The sequence below is a fragment of the Panicum virgatum genome, chromosome 2N (genome assembly GCF_016808335.1).
Source record: "Panicum virgatum strain AP13 chromosome 2N, P.virgatum_v5, whole genome shotgun sequence".
Lineage (NCBI taxonomy): Eukaryota > Viridiplantae > Streptophyta > Magnoliopsida > Poales > Poaceae > Panicum > Panicum virgatum.
The window spans coordinates 47,735,244-47,762,039 of NC_053146.1; the positions used below are offsets into that span (position 1 = coordinate 47,735,244).

General features: G+C 46.3%; 3 protein-coding genes across 4 annotated transcripts; 2 read left to right on the forward strand and 1 right to left on the reverse strand.

The window, feature by feature from the left end:
• The first annotated feature begins 4,812 nt into the window (after positions 1-4,812).
• LOC120658868 (putative clathrin assembly protein At1g25240) lies at positions 4,813-6,815 on the forward strand. The gene has a single exon (XM_039937010.1). The coding sequence runs from the start codon at positions 5,435-5,437 to the stop codon at positions 6,689-6,691; it is 1,257 nt and encodes a 418-aa protein (XP_039792944.1). The 5' UTR covers positions 4,813-5,434; the 3' UTR covers positions 6,692-6,815.
• A 475-nt stretch (positions 6,816-7,290) lies between these two features.
• Positions 7,291-10,043, forward strand: LOC120660835. 2 transcript variants are annotated; one of them, XM_039939479.1, is made up of 6 exons: positions 7,291-7,628; positions 7,730-7,776; positions 7,881-8,038; positions 8,111-8,192; positions 9,072-9,192; positions 9,410-10,043. In XM_039939479.1, the coding sequence occupies exons 1-5, from the start codon at positions 7,457-7,459 to the stop codon at positions 9,183-9,185; spliced, it is 573 nt and encodes a 190-aa protein (XP_039795413.1). In that variant the 5' UTR covers positions 7,291-7,456; the 3' UTR covers positions 9,186-9,192; positions 9,410-10,043. The 2 variants fall into 2 exon arrangements, with proteins under 2 accessions (XP_039795413.1, XP_039795414.1); XM_039939480.1 differs by having other exon boundaries at positions 9,413-10,043.
• An 830-nt stretch (positions 10,044-10,873) lies between these two features.
• On the reverse strand, positions 10,874-15,853 carry LOC120660834 (65-kDa microtubule-associated protein 6-like). The gene is made up of 12 exons (XM_039939478.1): positions 15,133-15,853; positions 14,208-14,411; positions 13,622-13,879; positions 13,072-13,287; positions 12,833-12,988; positions 12,590-12,749; positions 12,346-12,497; positions 12,074-12,161; positions 11,924-11,997; positions 11,755-11,829; positions 11,325-11,670; positions 10,874-11,219 (listed from the first exon to the last, which is right to left on the reverse strand). Exons 1-12 carry the CDS (start codon positions 15,205-15,207, stop codon positions 11,215-11,217), a joined length of 1,809 nt encoding a protein of 602 aa, XP_039795412.1. The 5' UTR covers positions 15,208-15,853; the 3' UTR covers positions 10,874-11,214.
• Positions 15,854-26,796: the final 10,943 nt, after the last annotated feature.

Below are 26,796 nucleotides of genomic sequence, written 5' to 3' on the forward strand. Positions count from 1 at the left end.
CGGCGCAAAAAATGGTTGCGTTCTTGCTCCTCTTCATCTGCCCAGTGCTGCATCATATCTCATAGCTCCACTACCGTTTTCGGGTGGTTACGCCCAAAATCACGGTATAGAGACTGAACGGTAATGCCGCTCTGGAAGTAGTCGATGACGTTGTCGTCGGTGATGTTGGGGATGGTGGTTCTTGTGTCGAAGAAGCACTTGATATAGGATCTGATCGTTTCTTCTTGTTCCTGCTTGCACATCGACAAGGCGTGTCGAGTAGCTACTCGATATAGCGACCCTTGGAAATTGTCGATAAAGGCCTTCTTGAGATCATCCCATGAGTGCATGGACTCACGTGCCAAACTCTCGAGCCACGTGAGGGGTGCGGGCTCCAGGGCCATCGGGAAGTAGAGGACCTTGGTGTTGGTGTCTCCTCTTGCAACACTAACAGCGGTCGAGTATAAACGTAACCATTGAGCAGGGTCTTGCTTACCGTCGTACTTTTGGATGTTCGTTGGCTTGAAGTCCTTCGGGTACTCGACGTTATCGAAGACTCTGCTGAGGGCTTGGAAGCGATCAGATTTATCTGCAAGCTGCGATCTGTGTCTTGCGTTGATGATGTCCCATGCGTCCAGTACGGAATCGGCTACTTCTTCCCTGTTGTGGGCGCGGTTGTTGTTGCGACTTGGTTGGGGCCTAGGAGTTTGGTTTGCTGGTGGTTGGCCACCTCTGGGGTGATGGATGCTTGCGACTTCTTGATCCTCTTGATTTCTTTGATTTTGCTGCTCTAGCTGTTGTTGACGATGATGGCCTCCAAGAGTACGGCTTGCTTGAGGTATGACTGTTGCTATGGCCCTCGTCCGAGTGCCGTGACACTTTTTTGGCTCTCGAGTAGTTCAACAACGTTTTTGGCAAGGTGTATGACACGTTCCATCTCCGGGTTTTGAGGCATCTGCATGAGCCGCAGGGTTGCTTCTGTCATCGCGGTGATTGGGGTTCTGAAGACTGGATCCGCGACGTTGTTGAATTCGTTGTTGAGATTGCGTGGGGGGAGGCGAGCTCGCTCAGCAGCTCGAACCATGCATTCTCCTTTGCGTTGATTTCTTGCCCTGCGAGCTATGCGAGTAGCTTCGTCCTCATCTTGTGGAGCGTCTTGGGTCAGATTGTCTTCTGAAATCTGATCCAAAGCTTCGTTGGGGTCATGCTGACTTGGAGCACCTCCGGCTTGTTGGATGATCACCGGAACCAAACGTTCGGGGGAGAAGCTTTCTAGATCTGATTCGCAATCAGCTAGGATAGTTTCCCTGGAACCTGTCTCCCTCTCGGTTGCAATGGGAGTACCGTGTTGAAACGGGAGATCATCAATGCTGGCAACTTCTCGAAGGTTATCGAGTAGTTCTGCGAGAGTATGACTTTGGCAGGACTTGAGTTGGATTTTTTTGCCAGTGCATTGGTGATAAAATCTAGGTTTTCTTGAGATGACTCGACTGGATCTAGATATACGTCGAAAACGGGTGCCTCCCGACTAGCGGTGACTGAGTGGTTCCCAACGTAGAGGAGACGATCCAAGCTATTTTCATAGATGGATCTGATCATCTGTTTGTAAGTAGATGAAGCATTGCGCAACCCAAGGACGGGTTGAACGAGAGGAGTCTCAATCCGAGTAGAATTCGATTTGAGACCAATCTGAGTCCGAGTAGAACCCGAGTTGTCTTCGAGTTTCATCTCGACCTCTTTAGTGAAGTCGGGAAGCAGCATGACGCCTTGATCATCTGATCCGGCGAGTTTGCTGAAACTCTCCGACGTGGCTGCCTTCAGCGTGGGTGGATTGGTTAGATGGCTGTCAAAGCCGCCCGAACCATTGGCGACGCAGACCCACGAGCCGAAGACGAAGGTGGCGCTTGGAGGAGGCGCCATGGGGCTGAAAGAGAAAGTGGCCATCGGATTCGCCGATGAACTCGCCGAGTCCCCTACCTGGCGCGCCAGCTGTCGGTGTTTACCGTCAAGCCTGCTCAGGGATACCCTTAGTAGTAAGGTTTGTAGGTAGGGATCAACTACTCTGGAACTCGATGGTGCAAGGAACACAAAGATTTAGACAGGTTCGGGCCGCGAGTTGCGTAATACCCTACGTCATGTATGGTTGTTTGTATTGCCTTAGGTGTTGATGTCTTTTGAGGGGGTCCCTGCCTGCCCTTATGTATCCGGGGGGACAGGATTACATGGAAAATCCTAGCCGAGTACAGTTGGAGTCCTTCTACAGCACGATCGGGAAGTTTTCTTTGTACTTATAGCTAGTTTATGCCTATTCGGGTAGTTACAAAAGAGGTAAGGTACATCCATGAGCTATCCTTTACTCTAGAATATTTTATATCTATAAGCAGTCCTGCTGCCCCGGGTCTGACATTGGGGTCCGGTGACCCCGAAGAGTTCAGGAGATTTTAATAGAAAAACATAGTATATTAGTGTCAATAGTGTCAATGGTCCCGTCCTCATTTACACTAGACTCCGGTGGTTCCATAGTCTGGCTTCGCCCCTGCTTGGACAGAAGATTCAAGCAAGGATTCTGCCTGGATTTTCTATCACATTACTGCAACAGTAAGATGTCATATTCCTTTTTTTTTCTAAAAATAATATAGTTACAGAATGCATTATTATATTTCATTAGTATCTGAAAAGGTTGGAGATTTTCAAAAATAAAGGTAATATCTCTAAGTAATTATACAAAAAAATAAAGAACAAATTGAGTTGTATGTAAAACAAGGGGTCATATTCCGTCCATGGGTTTTCTCGGTTGCTATTCTTAGGACCAACACTTTGAATCGATTTTTCTAACCAGAGAATCATAAATTGTGCTTTGTGCTTCAGCAGCTATGGTACTCCCTCTATTTCTTTCTATAGGGTGTACTGTTATGGTTTTTTGGGATGAAAGTCAAACCTCATATAATTTGACTAATATGTCTTCTTAGTGTACAAAAATTATATCATTATATTAGAATTTCACATGTCTTATAACACAACATTGGTGTTGTAGCAATTGATGACATATTTGTAAAACAAACAAATGGTCAAAATATACAACCAAAAAAGTTTGCATTCTAATATTCTATATAAAAAGAAACAACATATATAGTCATATGGACCGCAGTATTATAGTTGTGCAATGGATGGTAGTTTGGTGGTCATTCAACACAATATACGTACACAATGGATTATAGGGGGCTAATTCTTGATGTCATTGAATATGTGTTACAATCATTAAGAGGTGAAATGGGAGGTTTGTTTGTGTAGTGATTCAGGGATTAGAGTACAAATCATATATAAGATAGACACCGCACATCGAGGACAACATGGTGTAGATATCCAAAAGGTTGAAATTGGTGATTGCTTTCTTAGGTAAAAATATCAACCACCTAATGGCGCGTTCTCTTCAAGAGAAGCAAATAAGGTGTCGTATTTCTATATTGTACGGGTGTTCTTTGGTGGTTGACATTCTTATGCAACTACATCCCTCCAATCCTTCAACTGATTTTTCTGACTAGATAATAAATCTTGTGGTTTTCTAACTAGATAATAAATCTTGTGGTTACTGCCTTAGCAACTCTGGTTGTTTTCCCATCTTGCACCGATCGGGGTGGGGCACCACAATGGGCAGTGGCAGAGTCAGCATAGACCGTAGCATCATTGCAACACAATGGGCAATGACAAAGATGCTTCTGCGGCCATTGTAGTCGGAAGCCGACACTTATATATGTGTGGTGATGATTAAGAGTCAAGAGCTGAAGTTGAGGATAATGATTACTGTGTCGATGATGTACGTAGTAGGGAGGAAGTGAGTGGGTGTTGGAGATGTAATCTAGACTTAGCTAGGAATTGGGGTACATAGTTTACATAAAAGATAATACTGGGTATTGAGTAATACATGATATGTAGATTCAAAGTTTGAAATTGACCATTGGTTTCTTTTAAAAAAAACTTAACCACCTAAAATTATTATGGGTTCGTCCCGTGGTGTTCATAGGTCAGAGTTGAAGTTAACAATGTGGCTTCCCCTTTACGTCATCACTGCCTCTCAATTACCTTACTTCGAACTATTGTTGCTCATCATATGCAAATGCTCTGTTAATTATATTTGTGAAACATTCAATCAAGGTGGAGCTCCTAATTAAAGTCCAAACTTGTGGTCGTTATAATTAATTCCCAGGGAATTCAAACATGATCTTATTCTTTTCATATATATTTCCCAAATTGTTTCGTTATGTGCCACCCTATTTTTGATGGATCGATGCAATCATGCAACAACAGTGTACGCACGTACAAGCTTCTGATGGTCGATGCTTACCGCCGTATGGACGCATGCATGCGTTGCTGAATCGCTGATTACTGGTGCGCGTTCATTGATGCCTTTCTTCAGAGTTCAGACTTCGGGCGAGCTTTCTTCTTCCCCCCAGTACCACCACGCCATCGTTTCAGTGCTTCCCATTTCCAGCAGCCCACGAGCAACGGAGCAAGCTAAGCAACTTTTCTCAGGTGGTGAGAGTACAGCCGCGCGCAGGGACGACGACGCGTCAGCCGGCCGGGCGCCGGCTGGCAGCTCGATCCCGTGCGGGTTTTTGGCGGGGGCGTCCGGTCACCGACCGCCGTGCAAGCAGCCAAGCAGCACAGCACTACCGGCCGCTGCGTCCTCTCGTCTGCATGTCGCAATGAATTCAGGGCGAGCTCGCTCGTGGGGCTGGCAGAGGCAGGCGTTGGTTTCTGGGGGCAGCTGCCTTTCCACGGCTCGCCTTCGTCTCTCCTGTGCGTCGTCGGTCTCCTTGGCTTTTGGTTGATAAGCATGGCCGGTGCAGTCGTCACTAGTTCTAAATGAGTTTTGGTTCGTTCCCCTTCAATGGGATCTGCAAAGGACGAGTAATGGCGTGTCTTGATCAAAACAGCGGCCGGCCGGTCGTCATGCGTGGAACGGTAGTAGGAAGAAGTCAATGCATGCGCAACGGACCAAACAAAGGTAGCTGTCAGCAGAAGAAGAACAGCGGCCGGGACTGTCAGTGACGAGCTCCATTTGGTTTGGTTTGGTTTGGTATCCCTTACCCGCGGTAAGCACTGATAGGGATCTCCTGTCTGTGCATGTGTGCTGGCGAAAAGATTTGCCATCCAAGGTTACCAAAATCACCAGGTAGGCAAAGCAGGCTGGTTTGCCTGTTTTCCGGCGAAATTTAGAATTTTTGACCTGGTGGCCGTTCACGTTCTTGCTCATGAAAACGTTGCGTTCATGCCGGCCATTCTTGGCAAACCTCTCCCTCTCTTCTATCTCTCGTTTCCATTATTCCAAGTTGTCAGCCAATGATGACTGCAATAGCTGGCGATCATCCTCAACCGCATTGACCCGCCGTGCGGCCACGGCCGGCCCGCGAGGCCGGCGGTGACGAGGTGAGCCGGCAAGGCGCGGCGAGCGGCGATGACGACGTCCGTGCGGCAGTGGTGGCGCCGCGCCGCCGCGCCGCTCAAGGACAGGAGGAGCCTGCTCCTGGCGCGCCTGCGCCCGCGCCGGCCCGGGTCGTGGGCGTGGCACCACCGGGAGCTGGAGGCGGCCGTCATCCGGGCCACCAGCCACGAGGACCGGTGGATGGACTACGGGAGCGCCGCGCGGGTGTTCGCGTGGGCGCGCACGTCGCCGTCGTCCCTGCGGCCCGCCATGTGGGCGCTGGCGCGCCGCGCGCGGCGGACGCGGTGCTGGGTCGTGGCGCTCAAGGCGCTCATGGTCGCGCACGGCCTGCTCCTCCGCTCTGGCCTCGCGCCGCCCGCGGCCCGCGCCGGGCGCGTCCCCTTCGAGCTCGCCGACTTCCGTGACCGCTCCTCGTCGGCCAGGTCCCAGGCCTTCTCCGCCTTCGTGCGCGCCTACTTCCGCTTCCTGGACTACCGCTCCCTCTTCGCGGCGCAGGAAGACACCGACGACGACGCCGACGCCGAGGGCTCCGGCTACCAAATGACCCTGCTCGACCGGATAGCGAAGCGGCAGTTCCTGCTGGAGCTGCTCCTGCAAATCCGGCCGTACGCCGACGGCATGGAGGTGCCGCTCGTCCTCGAGGCCATGGACTGCGCCCTCGTCGAGATCTTCCAGGTGTACGGCGAGATATCCACCGGCATCGCGCGGTTCCTCGTCAATGGCGTCCCCGGGCCGGCGAAGCCGCCGTTGCACAAGGCCGCCGCCGCGGCGGGGGTGAAGGTGCTCTGGCGGGCGGCGGAGCAGAGCGCGCAACTCTCGTCCTACTTCGACCTGTGCCGCGGGCTCGGCGTGGTCAACGCCCGCAAGCTCCCGGCGGCGTTCGTGCGCTTGAAGGACGACGACGTCCGGCACCTCGAGCGGATCCTCATGGGCGACGCCCAGGACGATGCCAGTGACGAGGCGGAGGTGGAGGGTACGGCGCCGGCTGACGTGACGAAGGACGCCGCGGGGTCAGCGTCGACGATGACCACGTTGGTGACGACGGAATGGGTGGCGTTCGAAGAGGACAAATCAAGCGCCGGCGCCGGCGCCATCACCTGCGGCGTGGGAAGTGAGGGGTACGTCGGTAACCACTGGAACCCCTTCGTCGCCGCGCCGCCGTTGGACCTCCGGCAAAGCGGGAACTTGATCGAGCTTTTTCTGACCTGGCGCAATGGCGAGGATGAATCTTCTTGCATGTTGCAGCTTCTTGTATGTGTGCACGGCTAATCACACGGAATTGCACGCTGTGTAAAGTAGCAACTTGACTCGGTTTTCACTTTTCTGTTCTTGAATCCGGTGTTTGTTCGTCTGGTAGCCATTACATTCAATTTACTGGAGATCATTAACCGCCTCTCTGGTCCAAGCGTGTTTCTGAGCGTACGTGCTTTATACTGCTATACATGAGATTTATGTACCAGGAGAATTAAATTTGAGTTTAAACTGCATTGTACTGCTATTTTCTTATTTTGGGATTTTAGGAAAACATTTTCTTTTTCTCAAGAAAAAACTTAAAGAAAACTAATAAACGCTTTGCCTGCAATGAAATTTTCGAACTTCCAATAGTTCAAACTAACTTTTAAGCTTTTCTGAAAATTTTGTTCCTAGTTGCTATGCTAGGTCTCCAAGCCCATTTTCAAATTTGAACTTAAGCGGAAAAAAATGGAATAGGGATTAGAATAGAAATGGTAGTGTACATGGGCCGGAAATCCTTTCTGTTGGGTCTTATTATTACTTCCCTCAGCCCATTCCACCAGGATCCATCTAGGCGGGCCGAAATATGTCGGACGCCCGTCTGGGCCCAACCACACACGGCAGGAGGACCAGGAGGCCACCGGCACCGTCGTCGTTTGCCTGCCCGCCGGTGCCCGCCGCACAGGCGCACACTAGAACGCCGCCCGCCGGACCGGACTCTCGCCGCAGCTCGCCTCGTTGGAGACCGGTGCCGGAAGGGGAAGCAGCAACTACAGCAGCTAGCCCGACGGAGGCGGTGGCATGGCGCATCTGATTCTGATCTCGTATCGCACCGGTGCCCCTCAAACCCCCACCCTCTCGGCCGGCCCCAAGCATCCCCGTCTCCACCGAAGCGTTCCGTCCCCGCGGCTTGGCATCAGGGTTCCCGGGAGGATGGCTGCTCCAGCGGCAGGCGCGCTGGCTCCGCTCGCAGGTTGCAACCTCTCAAGCCTAGCGCCTCCACCCACCTTGATTTATCGTCTCTCTTGCTTGCCTAATTCGTTACTCTTCCCCTCAAATTTCCTTCGTTCCCAGGTAGCCTAGCTCCGTTGTACTGCCGAAGGAGTCCTCCACTTCTCAAGGTGCTCTATCATCAATGGCCCTAGAAGGCTAGAACCAATTACACCCTGTTCCTCCTGTTCTTTATCATGTTTCCCAATGTAAGGTTACATGGTTTGCATTTTAGGTCGCCAAGCGGCAGTCTGGTGGTAACCGATTTGCTCCTGCCAGCTTTCAAAAATGTGCGGCTGTGTCGGACCATGGACGTCAGCGGGCAACTGGCACTGAGTACCAGATTGATGATGATGAGCCACTTTGGCTGGCAGTGTTCAGAGACCTCGCTGTGTAAGTGTGGATTTCCCCCTGGTTGCGCTGTCTGAATGTGAAATTGATTTTTTTTTCTCTCTGTATCGATAGGGGTCTGAAGGGATTGGTAGCTTTCTTAGCTGAGCAGCCAAGGCAACTGAAGCACCTAGAGTGGCCAGGCCTTCAAAACACGGTATGCCCCTTGCATTGGACCTTGTTGAGATGTTTAGAGAATTTCCACGATACATTGCTAGATACTGTAATTTTGTGCCAGTATTAGGTTAGTATATCAGTAGAGACAAGGAAGGTGCAATTTGAGTTTGTTAGAATGTGTTGGATTTGCAGCACGGCAGCAGATGTTGTGTAGGAGCACGAGCTAAACAGCCTAAACTAACTGGCAAACTATGATGGCTGACTGAAGCTATAGGTTGTTATTCAGATTGGAGTGGGCATTTTTTTCTTTTGACCATGGTATTAAATCAGAAGTGCAGCAATCTAATTGATGAATGAAATGTGGATAAATTTGATACATAACCTGAATCACCTTCAACCAAGAAGTGTCAATATGTGTTTATTTTCAGTACAAGGCTAAAGTTTTCATTGTTCTTATGCCTTTCTCGATGAAATGCTAAATTCTGTCCCTATCCTGAATTCCTGATTCTATTTTTCACTAGAGTCAGTTTTCTATCTGAGTCTTGAATTTATTGGTATGCGTATCCATATGCATTGTAGATGGGCAAGGCAGATTTTAACTGACTTCCAGATGCATTTTTAATAGCTTCACATTCAAATGCTAATTAAGTAATTATAGAACCGGCATTAGGCAATCCTTTGCAATTCTTTTGACTCTGTCTAGTAGGGCATAGCTAGGACTGGAGTATAGGAGTAACTAGTTTGTTTTAGAGTTTGGGGTTATTAGGTTTTTTTTATTGCCCTTGAAGTGCAGGGGAGGGCGTTAGCCACCTTATTGTGATCATTTTTATGAAGTAGTTTTTTGTATAAAAAAAATAAAGCTGCTGCATCAAGGAATCTTGCTTACCTCTTGATTTTGTCAAATCATCATCATTGGCAGCTGAAGACGGCTACACTTACTCTTGTACTGGTAGCTTTGTTTATTGTTGCATTGTCAACTATTGATGCTGCCCTTTGCTACGTGCTGGCCTTGCTACTTCGAAAATCTTCCTAGAATAACGGTATGTTACTTCTTTTTTTAGACCCAATTTTTCACAATCCTTTGCCATAGTAACTTACTGCATCAGACGCTTTAAGGACCACATCTTGCAGTTATACTGGCCTGCTGCTTCTTACATGAATTTAAGTGTTGCTGTATATCACGCTGTTGTTGTTGTTGTTGTTGTTGTATATCACGCTGTTGATTTACTGAGTACTGACATGTGATTCATTGATCAGCAGGAATATCTGCCTATTGCTTGTATATTATTTAGCTGGGAAGGATAATAGCGGGCACTGCAGGTGTAATGCAAGCTCTTGTTGTCGAAGGGGTCAGCGATGTTATGCAGGCTGGAGCTAGGGGGAAGGTACCATGTTATTTTGAGAGGATTGACAAGATCGAAACAGATGCTCTGCAACCTGTGCTGATGTGATGCAGCTGCTCATTATAGCATTTAAAAGGGAGGTACCTGGTTTCATAAGTTAAAAAAATGGTATCATTCTCTGTGGAACAAGTAAATAGGTCTAGTTAAAACTTGACAGGCTTGCTTGTAACTTGCTGGTCCATCAGCTAGGATCTGAAGAAGCTTTTTTCTCCCAGATGTGTGGTCTGCTTTGTAGGGTTGACAAGCCTTTCACTCTGATTTCTCGTTAGCATTGAGTTGGTGAGTCCTTTTCAAGATACAGGTCTACTGTTGAGCTGCAAAATACAACTTACATGTGTTGCTAGTTATGAAAGGCTGCAAGATTCGATATTGCATCAGGAGAATGGTGCACTTTTCATGTCGTTAATTGCTGGATGAAATTGCTATGCTGCATGCCTGTACCAATGTGAAAATACTAATGAAGGGTCAGTCTCCTAAATCATGATTAATTTCTGCCTATCCCATTGGAGAGTGTTTGGTCAGCGGCTAGCTACTCGATTTGGAATATGCAATTTACAGATCCTAGTATGATACAAAAGTATATAAAAAACTCGTATGTGAGACAGTTATGGAAAGAAAAGATGAACCTTTTTTTTTGCGGATAAAAGAAAAGATGAACCTGTCACCCTGCACTCCAAATTGTCGATGTTTCGTGCAATAATTACTGGTTCATTGATATATTGTGCACATTTATATTTGATCTCATTTGTGATTCAAGGACATAGATAGACACAATTATCGGATGGTTTCCTGTGAGCTTCTTGGCATTCATTGTACCAAAATGCCACGATAAAGATGTATTCTTCCACCAGGTACTTCCTTTTATAATCCTCTCATTTCCATTGTTGAAAAAAAAAGATAAGATCGTTGCCCGTGCTTCCAAATTTTGATGCTTGGCTACGATTAAACCTTTGTGATTTAATAATGTTGATCCTTATGATCGATTCAAGAATCAGTTAGAAAATGATAAGGAAAACGGGGTGTCATGTTGCCTTTGCCAATGAAGCTGATGCAATATGTTTGTCTCGAAGTACATCTCCATCCAGTCCCATCTTATTTAGAGCATATGATCCAAACAGTTCATTCCCCGATGCCTAGGATCACACATACCAGGCAAGCATAAAAAATTGAGACATGCAAAATCACAGCTCGTGGAAAACAAGTGCACTAATTCAAAAAAGAAGCAAGCTATGCATATAAAAGAAACGGACGCTGTTTATCTTCATTGTTCTTCGCAGCATGAGAGCTCAAGTTGCACATCGGGGCATACAAGGAGTACTGGGGCAGTAGAATCTGTAGTTCTGTACATAGATTTTCCATAGCACTTGTACAAGGCTGCAGCGCACAAGGTCACAAGCGAATCACATAAGTTATGATATGTTACAGCTGAGATGACTGCCCAAATTCAAATCATTCGCTACATCTTTCACCTAATCCTCAATCTACAATGCCAACAGCTTGAAACAATTCAACTCCAAAACCAACCCAAACCAAGTCTCTACCAACCTAATACTAAGTAGTCAAATCCGAGCTAAATATATAACATCAGGAATGTACATACTAATTACTATAGTGCTCTCCATTTACAATACTCAATACTTGGCTAATCAGATCATCCAATCACCCTGTGAGGAAAAAAGTAAAAAAGAACTATTTAGTTAAATCAGTGATAAAAATTGCCCAAGGTTGTTAAAATTAAGAAGCAATGCATCTTAATTCTGGAATAGTACCATCAGTATGGAGTTCATCCATGAGAAAGGGTTCCGGTTCAGAGCCACTGATGGATGTAAATGTTGACAGCGAATCATCACCGAAGTTCAGATGAGACGTCGATAGCCGCCTGAAATCACCAAAGTATCTATTGTGGCCAGAGTATGACCTGGGCGTCAAAAGCTCAGGAGTAGCACTGCCAAGAGATGATCGCCTAGGAGTTGGAGTCATGAGTCCATTAGTGTTTCCATTTGGCCGGTACCCATTTGTCTTCCTATTTAAACTGCTCGTCCTCTTTGGGGTTGGTTTCGAGCCAAAAATTGCTTCTTTCTCTGCAAGTAGGATGCTCTCCAACTTCTTCTGGTCCTGCAAGAATTCAAAACTCAGTAAAAAGCCATGTCAGTTAAGAATTGTTTTCAATCAAGGAGGGTGTTTCGTAAGCATTTATACCCGGTATCGTCGTTTTTCCTCTTCTTTCTGTTGCCGGCTAAGTCTGTACTCTTCAAGAACAGATATTAGGCGGCCCTATTAAAAGAGCATGGAAACCAACAAGTTAAATAGTTAATCAAATAACTAAGAAGAAGCATGCACACTATTGGTCATCCAATTTTGTACTAACCCCATCATAGAGAAAGGGTTTACTTCTTGCGTTTTCCCAAGCAAATGTCCGGTTTATCAGGTTCTCCACCATACCTTTGAAAATTCTGGGTCATGCATCGAGGAAACTGAAATCTATACATAATACTATGACACTCGAATTGAAACTTACTTGGGATTTTTGTGACCAAAATCCGTGCCTTTTCGGCCCGCTTAAGGTTTATGTGAGCACCCCTTCCAGCACTATACCGCTTTGGGTCCTGCAAAAGATCTTTGGTGTCATTTTCATGGTTTAATTTATTACATGTTCCTCATGAAAAATGAACATGATCAGTGTTTCTGCTTCTGCTTCGTAAGTGGTTCCTTCTTTCCACATACACTGAATTAGGTACTTTTTGCGGACGTACTAGGTATACTATTCCATTCTAGAGATGTTTACAGTACCTGGTTATATTCTTCAAGCCAAGCCTCTTCATCACAAGCAGCAATCCACTTATTTATCCTGTCCATTATATCTTTTCGGCTAAGGGACTCTTCTTTTGCTTTTAATATCTGTGACTCAATATTTGCCAGGAGCGCAGAGGGGTCGATGAGGCCTGGATGGAACAAGCACAAGAATGTCACTATTTGTTGAAAAAGCATGAGCACATGTGAATGTAGTAGCAGAGCAAGATGCATAAAGAACAACCAGAATCAATCAGCGCATCAGTTTGTTCAGGGGCTGTGCTGACATCAGGTTCTATGTGTGCATTTTGGCAGATCTCTTCTAATTCTCTCCTCCTTTTCATGACAATATCCTTCAGTCTGCTGGTTTTTAGTTTTGCTAACCTCTCAACTTCAGCTTCCATCTGCATGAGAAATTAAAACATGAATGATTACAGTAGGCAATAACGTTTAAAGACCTGAACAGTGAACAACAAAGAGGTTGAACCTTATCAATTAATTCCTGGGAGAGAACGCCAGATGATGTGATTCCCTCCTCTGGTAATATGAGAATGCTCATTACTTTGCTAAATTGCCGCTTCTCTTCCTCAGGCGAGTCCATAAGCTTCCAGAGTTGGCACAGTGATTCCATTGTCGCTCTCATCTGTCAGAAATGGATCATTTGAAAAATATGTTACGAACAATTAACGTTAACTTAAAACTGGGAAGAAAGGATCTCGAAAAGACCTTCTGGATTCGAGACTTCCGTTCTGCTTTTAGCTTGGATATAGTACTAGCAAGGCCATCCAGTGTGCTATTGCTGATGTTTCTTGATTGCTCAACACCATTCTGATGTAAACTAGGATGAATTTCATTTACAGTAGGTCCAAAATCAATTCCAAGGACTCCACACAAAGAGTGCACTTCATTTATGTACTCCAGAACCTTGCGGAGGCGTTCAGACTGAAAATTTGCAAAAAGGATTAGAAGTAAATGTGAAGCACTGACAAATAGTGAAAGTTGCATGCGTTCCTAAAAGAACTAAAGGGGTTCCTAGCTGCAGAGAATTAGGAAAACTTCAACTCAATAGAATTAAAATACACTATATTGGAAATGTATATTTTTTCTCAGTAAAAGCGTGAAAAAAGTTTTAGAGACCAACCAAGTCTTCTTTAGCATCTGTATTAGGTATTCCCTTTCCAGAGCACACGGAAGGCGCACCTCTGCTAACTATTAACCATGCAATACCAATACCAAAATCTTAAGAAAAGCAGACAGTCAGATTCAGGATGTATACCTTATCTTTCTGAAGGGCACGAAGCTGTGCTTGGTAACTGTTGAGCTTCCTTGTTGACAAGTCATGTTGATCCTCAGCAAGACTGCTCTCGCTATCACCCTGATCATTATATTCGCTTAACTCAAAGCGGATCTTTTCGATCTGCGATCGAATGTCTGAGAATTGTTTGATCCTTTCCTCTTTCTTGCATTTCAAGTTCTCCAATACAGGAACAACAGCGGCGAGTTGTTCCTTGAGCGATACAATGCCCTTATCTTTCTGCACAAGTGTTAAAAAATTATTTCTGGGTCACACCTTGCATTACGCAAGAGCTGTATTTCGTCTGTCAATAAACTAAACTCTGCAGAATATAGTGGAATGCAAACTACTGAATAACATTGGTAATGTGGAAACTGAAGCCTGAGTACTTCCCTAGCGGCCTAGCTGTAAAGAGAACCTTCAGGATTCTTGAAAATCAAGTCTCCTTGGAGGATTCATGTATCTACAATTCTTATCCACTTCAACGAGAAACAAATCATGCATGCCTTTACGCAACCAACATAATTAGTGCGTCACCATCAGTTGATCACCATGTATGGTTGTGTACCTTCATGTACAGCTTGTGTTCCCCTAGAGTTGCCATCAGAGATGCAACTTCAGCCTCTTTGGCAGCCACTGACTGGTGCAGCTGGACCCTAGTCCGATTGGCATCGTCCACCTTCCTGCGGTAGACTTCCAAGCACTCTCTTTCGATATCCAGCAACACCTTGTTCTTCTCATCCTCACTTTCTCCAACCTCTGCCCAAATTTGCTGGTGCAAGAAACAGCATTTGCATGAGTTACGTCAAACACAACATTATGATCAAAATAATTGTAGAGTTAAACTGGATACAGATAAAACAGCACATCAGTTTCAGAGGATTTTGGTTAGTACGGCCAGATTCTAAGCAATAACATACAAATTTGTAAAGGTACACAGTAAAAGCCCGATTAGGTTAAAAGAGTAATTATTGTCACATCTTAACTGCCTGCAGCACTAGAGCCAACCAGTATTGCTTTTTGGGCTGCTGAAGAACCAGAAAGGTGAAAAGGGGGAGCCATCCACAATAAAGCGACTGCACTGCATCAAGGAATTCACCAGTTCACCACCCAGAAAAGGAGATGATTGCACGAGAAATTGTCGTGCATAACTCAAGGAGCACTGGAGCAAAAAATTTTGCACTTTTCTGCGACAAGTGTAAACCCAGGAAGGAAAGAACAAGCAGCTCTGAAACCATGGAAGAAACCTAAGGACTGAGGTTCTAGCCAACTAACAACTGAGAAATGCCAAAAATGGCGCTAAAATATGTAGAAATGCAAATTTTCTTCCAGGAAAAAAGCGATAAAAACCGAAGAAGAGCAAAGAGGGAGAATTAACCAAACACACGAGGGAATCGAGAAACACGAAGTTAACATCGACATTTAACAAAAGAGAAGCATAGCGAGGATGAAATTGCAAAACCAACTTCTACAGACTACAACAAGATGAATACCTGAAGCTCCTTGAGCAGAGCACCACAGCTGGTTCCTTCCATGACCAAGCCCAGGCCAGCGCCTACGCCCACCATTGAAGAACTAGGAAGAGTTTTGCTCTCCACTCTCCAGAGACCAGCAAGACACGCCACAAGGAAGAGCGAGGAGGGAGAAGTGAAAGGACCGGACAAGATTCAGACTCCCTGAGACCCTGACACATAGGCGTTCAGCTACAGCCTGAGCTAGGCCATGAGCAAAGCTGCAGGTGAGCTTTCCAGCTTCCTATTCCCTCGTCGCCTTGGGATGAGAGAAAGCAATACGAGCAGGTGACGGAAAAAGAGACACCAAATGCCAGCAACCTAGGGGCCAAAGAAGCCCTTTTTCATGGTGGTTTTGGGAGTTTTAAGCCATCTCCGCCTCCTTTTTGCTGCTTTTCTGGCTGCTACATGAAGGGATCAGAGGTGGGAGAAAATGGTGGAATGGAGGAAGAGAAGCTTGAGAGAGAGAGAGAGAGAGAGAGAGAGAGAGAGAGAGAGACTGTGTATCTGTATGAGAATTTGGCAGGCTCTCTTTCTCCCTATTCTGGCTGGTGCTAGGTGGTTAGGGAGGCTCTTTAGTCTTTACTTCTTTATGTTGGTGCAGGTTGGGAGCCACAGCACTGAGAACTGAGGAGAGAATAAGAGTTTTTTTTTTGAAACAATAGGAGAGAATAAGAGGTGGTGGAGGGACGAGGCAAACAACGGAGGGTGGCCTTTGTTTTCAGTTATTTAATGGTGTGGTAAGGTGTACCTGTGCTGTGCATGCAAGATTCCCTCAAACTTTTGTCCAAACTACTCCAACTGATGTGGTTTCGGTAGTGATCTTAAACTAAAAAATATATCAAATGGGAAATGCTGGCGTACGATACTATAGTACCATGGATGGTACAGGTCATATCCTAATTACCATGAACGCTACAGTGCTATCAGGACGTTCACAGTTTTTGTATAAGAATACCCACTTAACACGGGCACATTGTTGTGGCGTACTAGCAGTCTACACTACTACAGAATCAGTCTTTTGTCCCGATTTCAAACTGGTTTTTATCCCGATTTTGGAATCAGGACAAGGCTTCTGGGATAAAAGCCCTCGAGGCTTTTGTCCCGGGTGGCAGAACCGGAATAAAATGTTCCTGACGCTAAAATTTTTTTTTCACCCCGCGGGATTCAATCCCAAGGCCTCTTGCCTAGCACATGATTTTCTTGCCAACTCACCTAAGTAGTACATGTGACTTAGTATAGAATAACTTTCTTTTGAACTATCACGTGGAGGGGCCTTTTGTCCGGGTTGGTGCCACCAACTTGGACAAAAGGGTCACCCTTTAGTCCGGGTTGGTGTTACCACCCGGGACAAAAGGCCCTGTCCCCCGCTGGCCCGGCTGGGCCCAAAGTCAGTTGGGACAAATGGCCTGAAACAAAGGCCTATTCTGTAGTAGTGGTAGTACTTGTCAGACACCTCTATCAATTGCGAGTTTTTTTTTTCCTTTTTTGACAATCTATCTGATGTACCAGTTAATTTTACTTGATCCTAGGTAACATCAAAATTTCTGAAAAAGCCTAGTTTTATGGCCAGGGCCAGCACTAGCACTGCAACTTATGTGAAGAGCAAACAAAACAAAACAAAAAAAAGGAGGAGGAGGAGGATGAGGAGGATGCGAGCTGCAAGTTGCAGAGAAGATCACTGGATCCCCCTGACGGCACCCGGCGCCTTGATGTTGCGACGGACGAGATACGCATGGGATCATGTGACGCTGCTGCTTCCTCTTCAGGTACGGCATCTTCCCGTCTTGGGGGCATGCAAGACGGTGCGCCCCGAAAGGCATCCGCGATCCTGACCAACTCGATCACGTGTGGTGGCTGCACTGCACTGTTCTCTACGAAATCCCTGCAAAATGCAAGCCAAAATTCCTGGAGTTAAGCCTCCCTCGCTCATAATGCTGTCCATTCCTCCGGACGAGCTTGTACTTGCTTTAGCTGCTTGTTTTGTCTACAAGTAACGGATCACTGTCACAGCCCAGTACATTGCGATTTGCGCACAATCCACAGGTACAGGATCACTATCACGAGCATTATTGAGCTCCGGGAGTCAAAGCCCGGCTTCCTTCAGCAGATCCCAGCTGCATCCGTTCCTTTTCCTTCCATCCATCGACCTGCAGCAGCAGATTCAGGTCAACTCACTGATCGGCTGATGAACCTTCGTCAGGCATGCATGCAGAGATGCATAATGCTTCCGTTAATCATCCTATACAGAGCATCTCGCGCGTGCTTATTAGCAGTTAGCATGATGGTAGAAGCGTTTGCAGGTTCGGATGGAGCCGGATTAGGTAGGTCTGCCCGACTGATCATGCGCGTCGACGTCAGCGCGGATGATTGGAGCAGTGCGAGGGCTGCGCATTCCAACGCGATGAGGGCAGGCGCTTGAGGTTGACGCCGGACCGAACGCCCGCCCGCCCACAGCGACCCGACTCGGCCACTCGGGACGGCCGGACGGGTCCGTGTCGCGTATGTACGGGACTACTGGTACAGGTTGCCGTCTGCTCTACTGCTTCCGTTGCATATTTGTATGGATAAGGTCACAATCGCTATGCTTGGCAGTAAGCTGGTGCTGCTTCACATCTTGATGTAAACATGGCAGATTGTTCAGGATTTTCTCTCTTTTATTACTGTGATAGTTAGTATATTACTGCGTTAGAAAAAACTTAATGAACTTTGGACTTGTTTTTGCCTGATGGAAAGATGGAATCAAGTTCTCTGTTCTGTCTGTCTGCTGATGCCTGCCTACTGTCCGCGCCTCCGCTTTAGTTTATTTTTGCCAATGCAAAGTGAAAGATGCCGACTGAAATTGGAGACAACTAAAGGCGAAGCTGTCCCAGGCCGAACCCGGGACCGGCGAGCAAGACGCCAAAGCGCGAGCGAATTCAGGGGGAGCCGAAGCCGAAGCCGACCGTGATCTCAACTGACGAGCGGTGTCCCCGGCCTGTCGTTAGCTAGCCCGCTACTCTACTACTAGGAGCTTGCAGCCTGCAGGCATCTCGTTCTCATCTCAATCAGGCGGCCAGCCGGGCCATCAGAGCATGGCTAATGATTTAGACTACTGCTGGCTGCAAGAATCTTTATAGCTCATCTCTCAGAATAAGTATTATAGGTGGTGGAGAGTTGACTGAGAGTCTACGTGTACAAAAAGAGAGAAGAAGCTGGGCGACTTGCCATCCGCCCGCTCAAGCGGGCTGAGAGCTCCTCCGTGAGCTGCTATTGGCTGGGTCAGTAGGACCCACTATCATCATGACATGCATCTCAGCCGGCTGCGGGCGTAGCTATAAGTCATGCCCTTAGCCCACTTGTATAATAGTTTAGCTCTCCACTATAAATATATAACCCACTTGTCTATCTTACAAAATTTCTTGTCTATCTTACAAAATTTCTTGATTCTTATGTCGAAACTGGCTGTAAGTTAATAGTCCACTTCTCCTCTCTCTTTTTCTCTCTCCTCCACCTCAGCATTCAGCCTGCTTTTAGCTCATCATAATACTTGCTCTCAGGTGTGCTACCGAAAGGCTGCGCCATTGAGTGCTCTCCCTTATCCGTTCATGAACCTATGGCCTACCCGTATGGAGTGTGGACATCGCCACTGATTGGCGGTGCCCACGAAGCCATGGATGGATTCGGAGCTCGCTCGCGCACGGACGCCCCGGATGGACTAGAATAATATACACCATAGAAGCATGGTGGAACCTATCTGGACCGTCCATCAAGGTATGTGGATGAGTGTTGTACTGTTTTCTATTCCAACCTTCGTGTCAGATGTACGTATACGAATCTTATACGTATGCACTTGTACCGATGAATACAGCTGAGCTGGCGACGGGATGGTGCGGGGGGAGGGGGGAGTATGAAACGGTGAACTGAGCTCTCATGCGGTTCGAAATTTGAAAATCAGATCTAGAAGAGAGAGGAGGGGAGTAGCGGCGACCGGCGTAGCACCGGCGAGGGGGCGAATCCGGTTCCTGGACCCGCCGGGTACGGTCATGTACCCCGGCGCTGGCTCCGGCCGAGGGCTGGGCGATGTAGCTGGCGGGGAGGGAGCGTGGGTGGCGCAAGCAGAGTGGTCACCGACTGGCGGAGCGCCGGCGGCGGGGCACATCCGGTTCATGAACCCACTGGTTCCGGCCATGTACCCTGGCTTCGAAGCCAGACGAGGGTTGCAAGCTGATGTTGGCGGGGAGGGAGTGTGGGTGGCGGAAGCAGAGTGGTCGCCGTCTTGGCGTAGGTTGGCTGGAGGAGTTAGTGGGTGGGACTTTGCAGCCATGCAATTCGAAGCTAGCCGAACAAAGCTTCCCGTCGGTGCGGCTCAGAGTGGTAGTAGTCGAAGTGGAGGGGGAATGGAATGCGCTTGCCGCGGCTCGGCATGTCCTGCGGCAGGCAGCTCTGAATCTGGAACCAGTGTACCGGCGACATCAGAATTGGCGATGGTGTCCCAACCATGCGGGACTCATGTCTTGCAGGTTGGTGATGCTTTGGCAGGAATGGAAGGCGATGGATGCTTGCGGCGGAGCAGCAACTTGAACTCGCAGAAGAGAAGAAACAGCGGGTCCGTTGGTGGGAGAAGGTATTACATCTTGCTCATTGGGTTTGTATCAAAAAGTTTTGCTTCAACCTCTTGCCATGCGTTGACATTTGATCATTTGAGTACTATTATTCCCCAGAGTAAATTGCGGTGGAGGTTCGGGGAGCACGGAGGCATCAATTGACCTGAACAATTCTATAAGGTATGTTGTCTGATGAAACTTCAGTACATATCATAGCTCGGGGGGGGGGGGGGCTTGTTTTCCATAAATTACTGCCACTTTTGTAGTTCATTGCCCGGCAAAAGGCAAAAAGTAGCAAGGCCTGTTGCGTTCTGTGGGTTCGAATCTGAATCGGCACCTAATGGTTTAGAACACCTGCACATAAAGAGGTTGGTTTTCGGTTCTTAATGGTATTATGGTTTTAACACTGCAATTAGCTGAATTTGTTCAAGCCCGGCTGGGCAAATTGATTGGTGTTTGCAGCACCAGTCAAACTGAGACGATGAAAGAGAGCCCATGTGCTGCACTTGAACAGATTAAAACACGGTGAGCGTAGCGAATAAGCAAGGCAATTCCTTTTGGACCCAGCGTTTGATAGGTTTGTTTTACGTAACATTAATTGATCTCTGCTACTTTGAAAGGGATCACGGTACTGGCAAAGGATCTGAAGAAAATCAAGAAGCTGGTTTAGTTTTGGCGGAGGTTGTTGCCGACAATGCTGCACCAGGCCGGGTTGATCCATGGTAGGCTGGCCCTTAATTATTTATGTTGAAAGATGGCAGATTCACACGATCCTAGTATTGCGGGCAACTAAAAATCCCTTTGCATGTGCAGGTTAGCTGGCTGTAACATGAATCATTGGGACCTTAATGAGCAACCAGCAGAGAGCTCAAGCACTATGTGTGGCAGAGTAAAAGGTGGGGGTGCTGCAATTGTGTCAGTAGATGCTGAAGTCTCAAGCACTAATCAACAAGTAGTTGGCTGGAAGACAAGGTTATTGATTTTTTGTCGCATAGAATTAATAGTTATTTATTTAGGATGTGTACAGTCTGATGAAATTTAAAATGTATACAGACTAACTAGATTTGTTTTTGACTTTGGAATTGGACAGGAACTGCGTGAGCAGCGGGCCAGATCATAGGGAAAAGGAATTAGGGAAAACAAGTGCACTGGAGCAGGCTCTTATGAAGTTTGCGGACCGAAATTCAGAGTACATCATCAACCCTGCAGTGGGTACTGAATTTGATGACTGTGAGGAAGCTTATGAGTACTACAACTTGTACTCGTGGGAGTGCGGCTTTGGAATAAGATGTGGCAAGAAGAGGTACTCAATGACCAGGGAAAGCTTGAAACTGCCTCAGGAAAAGAGGTACCAGCTGGGTCAGGAATTAAACTGCTGTTGCAGTGTAAGTTGTGACTCTGAAATTCTATTGTCCATTACGTAGTTCAAGTATCTCACTAAAAAGTAAATCTGACTGAGGTAATATTGTATTTCAGGGTAGGCCGAGCAGGGAGCTGAAGACAATGTCAGCTAGGACAAACTGCCCCGCAAAACTTCGGCTAGGGAGGACAGCTGATCATGGGTGGGTTGTGGTTGAGCATAATCCCATACACAACCATGAAATGAGTGAGTCATATGGGGAGAACAAACTGTGGCCATCACATACTCATCTTGATAAGTACACCAGGTCATTAGTGCGTATGTTAAGGGAAAATAATGTTCCAATAACAAAGCTGTACAGTATACTTGGTACATTCTTCGGGAAGATGGAAAACGTGCCCACTACAAAGAGATGTTTGAAGAATCTATGCCACAAGATAAATAGGGAGCAGGCTGAAAATGATATTAAGAAGACTCTTTATCTTTTTGGTGAGTTCATGAAGGATGATCCAGGGTTCATGTATTCAATAGACCAAGATGAAGATGGGAGGATAAAAACTATGATATGGACCAACAGTAAGAGTAGGATGCAGTATGAGCACTTTGGGGATGCTATCACGTTTGACACGACATACAAAACAAACATGTATGAGATGCCATTCGGGCTTTTCATTGGTGTCAACAACCATTTTCAGTCAGTTTTGTTGGGCGGGGTTTTGATGACAGATGAGAAGATAGAGACTTTCAGATGGATATTCAAAAAATTTACAAGGTTAATGGGAGGCAAGGAACCGGTGACAATTCTTACCGGTGAGTCTGCTTAATAGTTTTCTTTAGCACAGTTTATTATATGTACAGTGAAAGTATGGAACAGATAGAACATTACTTTGCTAGTGGTACTGTTGATGCATATAGTGTTTTGATTGGGGAGGGGAACAATCACTGATGCAATTCATTGCTGCAGACCAGTGTAGGGCAATGGAGGTTGCTATCGCAGCGGAATGGAAAAAAACATCCCATCGATGGTGCAAATGGCATGTCCTAAAGAGGATTGTAGAGTGTTTGGGGACAAGATATACACAGAATAGGGAATTCAGAGATCAGTTTCACAAGCTGCTGAAGGAGATGCTTACTATTGATGAATTCGAAAGACAGTGGGCTGGATTGATGTATTTGTGTGGGCTGGACAAAGACCCCTTCGTGCTTCAGATATATGCAACAAGGGAAAAGTGGGTAAAGATCTACTTCAAGGGTATTTTTTGTGCTCGCATGACCAGCACGCAGCGGAGCGAGAGTGCCAACATGATGCTAAAAAATATTGTACCTCCTAACAGCACCTTGCACAATTTTGTTGAGCAGTATTCGAAGCTTCAGTTCATAAGGGACCAAGATGAGGACTACGAGGAGAAAAGGTCGAAGAAGGTAAGATTGTTATTGATGCAATTGAACTGTTGATGTGAAGTTAGATTTGTTGACATAATAAATTATACACCTGAGCTGTTTGATTGAGCTGTCCAATATCTGTAGGAGGGGAAGAAAAAGTTGACAGGAGGGCCATTAGTCGTTCATGCTTGGGAACTATACACCCCTAATGTACACAAGATGTTTTGTGAGACAAAAGATGAATCAGAATTCTACAGGGCAATTGAAGTTGTAGCTGGCAACAGGTACATTGTTGAGCACTATGATTTTGAGAGAGTGCAACAGTGGTGCAAGGGGAGGTATGTGGTGGATGTTGTAGGTCAAGGTGAGAAATATGAGTGTGAATGTGGTTTACTGGAGCATTTTGGTTTGCCATGTGCACACATCTTGAGGGTAAGTGGTAAATACATCCAGGTGATGTGCTAGGGTTTTATTGCATTGAATATGTGTACTTCTTTTGGAATTTGGATTACTGAATATATGCTTTGTTGAAATAACTTTTGATTGGTCCATGTGTTCCTGTACAGGTGCTCATCAGTCAGGGTGTGCAGAAGATACCAGATAGTCTGATCGTTAAACGTTGGACAAAGAAGGCAATAATTATGTTACCCGCACATCTGTGAGCGTACGGCAATAAGGATGTTTCGTTAATGGCTCAGACATATCGACACTCTTCTATTATGATCAGTGTGCTTGAGTATGTTGAGTTAGGTGACAGGAACATTGAGAGCTATAAAATAGGAATGCAGTTTCTGGAAGAAGGGAAAAAGGCAATGAAAGCTCTTGACATAGAGCGGGATGGTCTTGGCCTAACTGATAGAGAGAATGATACGCATTTGCCGGAAGAGGTAGCTGGTGCTGATCAATTTCCACTTAGAGTTCCAAAGAAGAAGAGAGACAAAGGTAGACCAAGTAACAAGAGAGACAAGCCGGGTTACGAAGGAGGTTCTAAAAGACCCCGTTTTTGCAGTATATGCCGCAGCGACAAGCATAACAAGCTGAAGTGCCCTGAGAAAGACATGGGAAATCAGCAGCAAAGGCGGCAACCGACTTGTTCTCGGTGTGGTGTTCTAGGACATAGCCAAGATAGGTGCCATATTGGTGACCAGTGCCTTGCTGCAATTGCTGATATGTTAGTCTAAGGCTGTCAGTCATTTCTTTTTTGTAATCAAATCATTTTTTGATGGCTCTGTGCCTTTTTGCCATTCTCGATTTGCATTGAAGTGATTCATTCTTAGGGTGTAGTGCTGAGATAAAAACTATGTGCCTACACAGCATTACTGGAAAGAGCCACAACCATATATCAATTTCTCTATTATTATTAGTTTGGAGTCGCAGATGTCTGGTAAACAATGTGTTTAATCTTGTGGCCAGAATACCGGCACGTTGTGTTTGGAACAAATTTGATACTAACACTTGATTTTAGTAACAATGTGAACAAACTCCAGGTCAACTAAGTTCAAGGAAGACATTGTCTTCTGTGCCAAATTGTATTGGGACGGTGTAAGCGGCCTGTTGTACAAGAGCCCACGGGGGCATTCATTTCTAGGGGTTCGGGCCCCAAAAAATGGTGAAAATGGGTACCTGTACTTCGTAAAAGTACCGCCAAACACATGAAGCTGTATTTTGAACTCTCGCGCTTAGAAATTTGGGTGCGTCGTTGACTACGGGGTACATAAGCCGGGGTTACCTCTCTGAATTGGAGACTAGGCTCATAGCTTTGGAGGGCTGCGGAAAAGGTAAGGTTGTGAGGAAAGGGAAAATAGTGCGAAGCAGGAACCAAGAGTGGGAAAGCGAGGGGTATGGATTCAGATGCTTCGGGTGGGATCAGCTCGTTGGTAAAACTTTGCGTGCTTCGAATGGGCATCCACCAACCTTTTTCGTATATCTGTTCTGGGAAAATTATGCGAAGTTGTACTTTGATTTCTAGATGCAGGGATCGGACTTGGCTGTAGGAGCGAAGCTGGAGGGGGCTATGGGGCAGAGTACAGCTCAGAAGGTACTCGGAAACAAGAGGAAGAGAGGAGATAGTACATCAGGTCTGGTGGAGTCATCCGATTCGGTAAGGTTTAATGAAAAAATGTTGCATCCGTGGAGTTATCGATTTGCATTGGGCTGAATCTCCGGATCCAAATAAATTCTACCATGGGACCTGTGTTTCATGCGCAGGATTCGGTGAATGCGAAGATAGTTTCCTGGAACGGAGGTACACCACTTGATGAGGGAGGGCCGTACCAGGTACCGCACTGTTCGTTGAAGTAATTGTGGGATAATGGAGCATTGTTAGATGAATGGTTTGCTTTATTTCTTTGACCTTGCAGGAGCTTGAAGGAGTCACAGGTGAGGAGGGGGAGGGGGACAACTATTCTGTAGATCTAGTTGGAACAGGAAAAGAAGAAGTTGAGCTTGCGGAAGGGGACCAATGCTTCGGAACATTTGGTGGACAAGATGATGACAGTTCGGATCATGAGCTGGACGATGCATCAAGCCTTGCATCCAAAAGGGTTGATGCCTCGTCGACGGAGAAACAGTGGTAATTAAGACAAAAAATGGATGGCGTTGCTGTCTTTTGACTTCTGACTAAATATTGGCTGCAGTAGTTCATTTGGTGCAGCCAAGAGCAGATGATTAGATTGGGAATTGTAGTTGTTCCTGATTATGGAGTTGTAATTGTGCTTAGGCATAATGTCGGGCAGGCCTTGACATGCGATAAAAGCATGTATGCGGCTTTAGAATTGAGGGATTTTGTTTAGTGCTATTTTTTTGTTTGGATCTAGGAAAATAGTACATGGCTATTGGTGAACAGAGCTGTGGCTTTTGTAAGCATACAATTCCACTATCATGGTCCATTTATATTGTTTAAAAGCAATAATCTATGTGTGTTGCATGTATCGATTTAACTTGGCGTGCGGAGATGGTGTACACTTAGCAGAGGTGTGGTGGGGAACAGTAAATGCTCCTGTGGGGCTCCTCGTGGGGTACAACGAGGCCAGTTAATAAGGATAGACAAGGAAAAAAATTGAAAAGGCAAAAGGTGTGGGGCTTTTCAACACCGGGGAAGGAAGGAAGACCGCCGACCACAGGCAATCCATGGCGGCAAAGCCGTGAGCACCGACGGCAACCCCATGTAAGGTATCTCTTGCCCATCGATAGGTTCGATTGAATCCAAATGTGTTGCTGGCTAATGGAGTACCCGCACAGGATCTGGTGGTACAGGCTTGCCATTTGGGGTCAGATCTGTAGTCCGGCCATGGCCTCCAAGGCAGAGAGCAATGCCGGAGACCTGTCGCAGAGGAGAGCTGTGACCAGGAGCCATGCGCGGCGCTGTGAATCATCTAATGAAGCTGTTTTTGGGGAGCGAACTGCAAGAAGATGCAGTCTTGGAGATGGGCGCGATACGGGAGAGACGAAGGGGAATGGTGAAGCGCGAGGCAAGGGCGAAAAGGAAGAAACGCTGGAGTACTACCCCGACAAATTTCACGGTTCTTTCTCATCTTAGGCTGTAGTTGAGGTTGTTTGTACATTTGGGAAGAAAAAGAGAGATTGTTGAAGAGATCGGTTTAGGGGGGCTGTTGCATTTGAAAACAAACATGACCCATAGTCGTGCATTGGTTTTCTGGTTGTTGTGGAGGCTAGACCCACAAAAAAAATGGAAATATTGCTAGGAGGTGGGAATGAAATGGCACTGACTGAGAAATCAATAGAGAGAGTTCTAGGGATTAGGAGTTATGGTGTTGAACTGGTTCAAGCAAAGAGGGCGGTACCAGACAGTTTAAAATTGACACTGCATCAGACCTTTGGGACAAGAAGTCCAAAAGTCTTGCCTAAGTGCGATGAGCTGCGGAGGGTTTTGTTGAAGGAGTATGGAGAAGGGATGTCAAAAAACGATGAGGACAAATTTGTAGTTGCATTGTCAGCTTTTTGTTGTGCGTATATGCTAGGACCAGAAGAAAGATCCGCAATGGTACCAAAAAACATTTGGTAATTTATTTCTGTTGCTGGAAATGTTAGGAATTGCAATTGGGCAAGGTATGTGCTATCGGTAATTCGAAAGAATGCCCAGGAAGTGAAAATAACATGATGCATGGCGACCCTTTCTCTGTGAGGCTAGGTGGCTGCTAGCTGTATCTAGAGGTAATTAAATTATAATCCTGTGCTGCGCATTGATTTTGATTTTGTAGCATAGGATCATGTGTAGCTAACAGGATAATGGAATCACTTCTGTGTGGGGGCTAATTTATTGTTAAAGTGCAGCTCCTGTACCTAGATCATGTGGAC